The sequence below is a fragment of the Octodon degus genome, unplaced genomic scaffold, assembly GCF_000260255.1.
Source record: "Octodon degus isolate 3935 unplaced genomic scaffold, OctDeg1.0 scaffold00026, whole genome shotgun sequence".
Lineage (NCBI taxonomy): Eukaryota > Metazoa > Chordata > Mammalia > Rodentia > Octodontidae > Octodon > Octodon degus.
This window is the reverse complement of record NW_004524602.1, coordinates 3,033,907-3,040,589: the sequence shown is the minus strand read 5'-3', so window position 1 is coordinate 3,040,589 and position 6,683 is coordinate 3,033,907. Positions and strand designations below refer to the sequence as shown.

The following is a 6,683-nucleotide window of genomic DNA, read 5'->3' as shown; positions in this document are numbered from 1 at the left end:
CCAGCCAGGGGAAAGTTGGAGGAAAGGCCTTCTGGCCACTGTTCCCAGCGATCTGGATTTCGGCTTCCCTTCTACCCCCTGGAGGCTAGGTGGCCCCAGGTGTGTGACCCTCACTCATCACCTCTTGTCCCCTCTGTCTATCAGGGACCAGCAGTGGAGGGAAGGGCCCCAGACCAGGTGGGTCAGTAGGCTGTCAGCCAAAATTTTTTAAAAGGTGTTGGAGGAGGGGTGATATCCCTGCACAGTGGTGGCAAGTCTTGTCCTTGGGTTAGACCCTCCCAAGCTGTGTGTTCTGCAAGTCTCATTTCTGAAATGGGGAGCCCAGAAATCTAAGAGCTAAAGTTCTAGACAAAGCGAGCACTCAGGAGGCTGAAGCAGGAGGATTACCACAAGTTCAGTGCCACCCTGAATTACTTACTGGCCCCCCAATCTAGACAGGTGGACCTCTGGGCCTCAGTCTCCCCTCCTACCCCTTCTGTAACATGGCTAGGGACTTGAGGGTGAGGGACTTGGACACTCCAGGCCTAGGGTTGTGGGAGGTTGGGCTGAGGTAATATGTAAATGTAGGCAAAGGAAATTGCAAAGACCACAGCCTGGGGAGAGGGGCTGAGGCCTGGGTTAGGGCCCAGGGGAGGCCCAGTCCCAGTTGCCCAGTGCTGTAGGCAATTAGGCTCCTGAGCGGTAATTAGAAACCTTTCTGGGCCAGGAGTGGCAGCCCTCAGTGCGGGAGTACGCTGGGGAGCAGGGAGGAGGCTCCCCTTTAGCCTCTTCTAACCCAGCCCCCACTTCTCTTTCCTAAACCGATAGACAGGATTTCCGGTCTCACTGAGCCCTGGGGGAGGGGGGAACATGAGTGAGTTACTATCATTTAGTTTTGGCACTTTTTGGGGGGGCGGAACCAGGGATTGAGCATTTAGTTTTTTAACCTTTTTCAGCCTTTAGTTCAGGGAGCTGAAGGCTGGGGGAGGGGTTTAGAGCAGCAAGCACAGGGGCCAAAGCCAGACACCCTCCCAGTCCCCACTCCTGACCCTTGGGCACCTGCAAGGGTCTCGTGCCCACTCTGCTGGGGCTAGCAGGAACCTCACCCCCATGTCTGTCTGAGGCTGTCACCATGCTGTCAGCAGGGTGTCCTCTGCAGAGCCAGGGGTGGGGCTGCTGTTATTGCTGCCAAACCTGCCCAGCTGCTGGCAGAGGCCCGCCCTGCTCAGGTGCCCAAGTCTGAAACTCAATTCTGCCTGTCTGCCCTGTGACCTGTTGGAAACTTCCGGCTTAGAGCCTCCTTGGGCCCCCACCCTTCACCTTCTGCGGCCTGCATTAGCTCCCTCTAGACCTCACCCTGGGCCTATAAGACACCCGTCTCCCAGTTGATTCCCTCTGAAGTCCATCCAGCTCCAGCTCCCTTTCACCTTTTGGAGCCTTCCTGGATGACCTTTGTCTCTTTCTGGCTGTGGGTGCTGGAGATGGAACCCAGGATCCAGGACTGCTAAGCAGGCGCCATCTTCCCAGCCCTCTGCCCAGCCTTGTGAGACCACAATGGCCATGCCATGGACCGGTGGACAGGAGCCACATGCATCTTGTTAGGGTCCCCAGGGACAGGTGCTGGGCTGGGCTCTAAAGAGCAGAGTGCCTTGGTCCCTGAGCCTGAGACCTCCCAAGCTCTCTTCCTCCTGTCGCTCCTGCATGCCTTGGCCAAGGAAGGCTCCTGACAGGCTGCTGAAGGAGTGAGAAGGCAAAGAGGGTCCAGCTGGGTCCTAGGGCAGGCCCAGCGTCCCTGGGGACTACGGCCCCTGGTCTCCCCAGATCTCTGTGCACTTCCCTTTTCGGTGATATTTTTAGCTGGGTGTAAACAGTTACTGAAGGCTCCCATGGCCCAGGAGGTAGTGCTGTCTGGTGAAGGGGGCAGGGCAGGAGCCCCTTCCCTGACCACACGCCTGGCTCTGGGGGTCTCCAGTTGCCTACAGGAAAGGGACAGGGCAGCCTAGGAGTTTCTAAGCTCTGGTTCCCCTTCCAGACTCCTCCCAACAGCCGGGGTTCCCAAGCACGCCCTGCCTGAGGCTGCGGCCACTGACCTCAGTGCTTGGGCACAATGCCCAGCCTGTTCCTACGACCCCGGCACAAGGGCTGCTGGGTGCAGCGTTTGGGGCAGGAAGTCAGGGTGAAGCATCAGCCTTGCCACATCCTTAGTCCCTGTCCTCCAGCTCTGTAGGGGTGGGTGACAGCTGCTGTCCCTTTGGGGTTAAATATAGTCCCTTCGGTTATGGCACTTGGTGTAGTGGTGCAGCTAGCCTGGCCTCCCCCTTTGTCCATCTGCCCATTCACTCATCCATTCATTCATTCAGCTCTCTCTACAAGACAGTCACTGAGACCCAGCCCAATCTGGGGGGGGGGGTGCTGCAGACATGAGTCAGATCCTAGCTGTCCCCTGCAGAGCTCCTAACTCCCAGTGTGCTATAAACCACAGGCCTCAGACATTGGAGGCCCTGGAGGCCAGGGACAGAGGAAGACTGCCAAAAAGCAACTTATTTTCCATTTTATTTTTAGGGTCAGGTACTGGGCACATGGAGCTTTAAAGAAAAAAAAAAAAAAAAAAGCCTAAAAGAACAAAATAGCAAATATAAAGTGAAAGTAAGCTTTTGTGGAGCGTGGTCCTGCTCTGTCTTCCCATCCCAAAGGCAAGCTGTTGCATTTTGTCATATCTGTCCAAAGACATTTGAGGCATATCTGAGTTTCAGGTGTTATACACCTCCTTTTTATTTTTGTTTTTTTGAGATAGGGTCTCACTATGCTGTTCAGACTGGCCTTGAGCTCATTATGTAGCCCAGGCTGGCCTCAAACTTGGCAGTGATCCCCCTGCCTCAGCCTCCTGAGTGCTGGGATCGCAGGGGTGTGGTCTCCTTTTAAGTACCCCATGTAGAGCACCCTACGTGGTCTGCAGTTGGCTCCTTCTACAGTGTTTGGTTCTGAGAACCTTAACTTTCTGCTATTCTTTCCTCTTTGACGCATCCAGATGTAGGTGTGTGTCTGCTGTTCTTTGCTGGTTTGTGTGCTAGTTGTAAATATCCTCTTTCCCTCTTGACAGCTTTGCGTGTATCTTTCACAAAACTGCACTCAAGAAAATTTACATTAGTTCGTTATGATTTATTTTCCCTGTTCTCTCCAAATGATTATTATAGCAGCACCACCCCCACACAGAATCCAATTCAGGATCACTCGTTAAATCTTGTTGTCATGTTTCTTTAGTGTCCAGCTTAATCTAGAATATCCTCCAGCTTTGTTTTGTTGTGGGGTTTTTTGGTTTTGTTTTTTTTTTTGTTTTGTTTTTTTTTTTTGGTCTTTTGTAACATTGGCATCCAGAGTTCAGGCCAGCTGGTTAGGAACTGTCCAGTTGATGGGAATTAGGTTAACACCTCCAGCAGCAAGACCACCCAGAAGAGGCTGTGTGTGTCCTTCTCTGAACTTGGTGGCCAGAGGTACCTGGTATCTACCTGATTCTTTTTCTTTGAGCAGTATAGTTGTGGTGGGGATGGAACCAGTGTTTTTGCATTGAGCTACATCGCCAGCCCTTTTTAAAATTTAGAGACAGGGTCCTGCGAAGTTGCTAAATTGACCAGGTTGGGCTCATAATCCTTCTGCTTTAGCCTCCCTAGGTGCTGGGATTACAGGGGTATGTCACCTTGCTTGTGTTCTTATTGGTAGTGCTTAACCTAATTTGCTCACTTGGTTGAGGCATCTGCTAGTTCTCCGTAATTCAGAGTTCCTTTTCTCCTTTCTAGTTTATCTGTGGGGTGACACTTAGAAGCAGAGTCTCTGTCCTGTGTCCACGGGTAGGCTTTTCCCCGTACCGTCGCTCATGCTCTGCTGTCTCACTTGGGGTCTCACGGAGCTGCCAGATCCTCACTAAGGGTCTGGCCGCTTACTGCTGGAGCTGGCAGTTTCTTTTGGGGGACCTCTAGTGGTTTGCTCCACTAGGCCCCAGTTAGTGGATGTAAAGGCTGTGTCCCCATCTCTTGCTCCTACGACACAACCACAGAGACTGCTCTGCTGCATTATTCCTAGCTGCACCCCCAAAGCTGAGCAGACTTCTTGGGGAGTGGACAGGGACTGGAGAGGCAGAGAGATTGCCAGGGTGTGCACATCCCAGGAACAGTGGGTGGGAAGCAGGCAGGTAGAATACCTAAGTCACACAGCATGTTGGTGGCAGAACCAGGTCCAAGACTCCAAGTCTCTGATGCCTAGGACAGCGTTCCTGCCTACCTTGGACAAAGCCACGTGTCTCTCTGGACCCCACCAGAGCCTCATCTGCAGAATGGGGATAATAACAGCCTCCTGTCCTAGCACTGGTAGGATTGGATGAGCTGTGATGTGCCCAGGATAGGGCCTGGCACCGACTACATGCTCAGAAATCAGGGCCTGTTATTATTTTTTATTATTATCCTCAAGGCAATGGGGAGGCGGCGGCAGCAGCTGCAGGCCTGGCTGAGTGTTTGCAAACTGACAGCTGGAGGGTGACTAACTGCGCAGCCTCCACTCACTACCCCCCTTCTCCCCCATGGTGGCAGCCAGTTCACTGAGTTGGGGAGGGTGGAGAGGTGTGGGGTATGCAGAGCTGGTGGCTGAGCCAGCCACAGGGACACACCAAGTCCAGCTCAGAACATCACACCTAGCTTGCTACGTGGCCTTAGGAAGAAGCTGTTAAACCTCTTGTGCCTCAGTTCTCACATCTGTAAGGTGAGGGGAAGAGAGTTTACACACCATCCCCTGGCAACATGCAGCCTAAAGTCCAGTCCTCTGTGCTCATCCTCCTTAGGCCTTGGTGCCAGTATCTGGACTGCAGGGCGTCAGTGGTGTAGGCAGGGCCAGGTGTTGGTAGGGTGCCAAGCCTGGGTCTCACTCTGCTCCCTCCCCCCTGCTTACAGGGTGTCCTTGGCCCCTTTCAGGTGAGGGCTGTGGGCCTCAGCATGGGCCCATCACCCTGACTGGAATGAAGCCAGGTGACACCCTAGCCACCTGTCTGCAGACGTGGGGTTCAGCCTGGAGCAGTTGGTGTCAGGCTTCCTGCTCTCCAGCTCCTCCTGGGCTATAAGGGCCCAGATTTCTGGGTGAAATCCCCAGAGTCCAACCCCTACATTGGCTTTGGAAGCCCCCTGTGAGCCTGCCAACCCCATGCAAAACCCAAGGCAGAAGGGTGCTCATGGTGAGCTCAGGAAACTTGGAGCCCCAGAGCCCCAGGAGACATCTGTCCCAGCTGCCCTCACTACTTACCACATCTCAGCCAGGTCCTGGACTGTGCCTTGTGCCTGTCCCCAAGCTGACTGTTGTGCACCAGCTGCAGCCGCACCTACCTTCCCTAGCACCTTCTCTGGCCCACGCTGTGCCTTCCTGAGCACTCCCTGCCCTCAGGTCTCAGCGCCTGTCCCCACCCCACCCCTGAGGTATGTGACCACTGCCTGCCATCCAGGCCTCCTGCGTCCTATTGATGAGGAGTCTCTGTGCTAAGTTAGTGGGACCCAAGGGGGACCTGGCCCTTACTGTGCCAGGGTCCTCCCCTGAGAAGGGACAGCAGCCGCAGCCCTCTGCTTCCTCCCTGAGGAGGATCGGGGCAGGGCCATATTTGGGATGATGGTGGTGGTGTGGTAGAGGCAGCAGGGGTGGAAGCAGCTCTGGCTTTCTACTCTTGGTCATGGGGACATGGCCGAGTAGCATCTCAGGGAGTCACCCTTATTGTCCTAAGTACACACCAAGAAACACCAGTTGATTTTGGGTGAGCTCTGTCAATCGCCAGACAGAGGCTAGGCTCAGCAGTCCAATAACCAATCCCTATAGTCCCCTCCTACCCCTTCTGCGCCCCTCCTGAGGGCACTGTCTGCATGGAGTCTCGCAGCGGCAGCTTTTGTGTCTGGTTACTTGGTTGACATCAAGAAGTTTATTGGCGCTGTTCAGTAGCTGTGGGGATGTCGCTTGGCACTGCACAGCACCTTTCATGACTGCCCTACGGTTGTTCCTATCACTCTCAGACACCTGGGCAGGCCTCTGGATGGCGCTTCCCTGTCGTATGTCGGTGCCTGCCCTGGTGGACGTGTGTCCTGTGCCTTGTGGGTATGCACTGAGAACTGGCTTCAGAGATGCAGCCAGGCAGGCTTTTGTGGGGGAACCTGTGAGGCCCAGGGAGCTCAGGAGACTTGCTGGTGACATGGGACCTCCCCATTCCCAGCCCAGCACATGAGCTGGGGCCCATGGTGGTGGCCATACTGCTGCTGCCCCTCCAGGACTTCTTGGCTCCTCCTGGTCATTCTGTCCAACTCCTAAGGCTCAGGCCCCTGTGTATGTAGGGCTGGTGGCCATCCTGCCACTGGCATGCTCAGCCCTCGTGCTCCTGCCTGAGAGTGGAGAGGCTGGAGCTGGGCCCCTGTTTGGAGAGGGCCAGCTCTTCCCACCCTTCTTCACCTTCTCCTCTCCACAGCTCTAATGGTACCAAGTGACAGTTCGGCCTTCCTGTGACACGGGGACCCCAGATCTCCTGAGAAGATGTCAGCAATACAGGTACCACAGGGTGGGGTCTAGTACACTGTGCATCCCCACGGGCTACTCAGCTGAGCAGAAGAGAGATGTGGGCTTAGGTCACCCTGCTCTCCCTTTCCCCAACCCTCTGTCTCAGCCCAGGTTTTCTTTTTCGTTCTTTCTTT

At 54.8% G+C, this 6,683-nt stretch overlaps 1 protein-coding gene across 3 annotated transcripts in view; it reads left to right on the top strand.

Moving 5' to 3' along the window:
• Positions 1 to 6,683, top strand: part of Csk (C-terminal Src kinase) — a 16,392-nt gene that overhangs the window by 4,954 nt on the left and 4,755 nt on the right. For 2 of the 3 annotated variants that reach the window (XM_004628733.2, XM_023712522.1), the window contains exon 2: positions 6,461 to 6,540. In XM_004628733.2, the coding sequence (XP_004628790.1) occupies positions 6,526 to 6,540 (15 nt within the window). In that variant the 5' untranslated portion in view covers positions 6,461 to 6,525. Of the gene's footprint in view, positions 1 to 6,025; positions 6,097 to 6,460; positions 6,541 to 6,683 lie in introns of those variants that run through there. The other variant, XM_023712523.1, reaches the window with a different exon arrangement.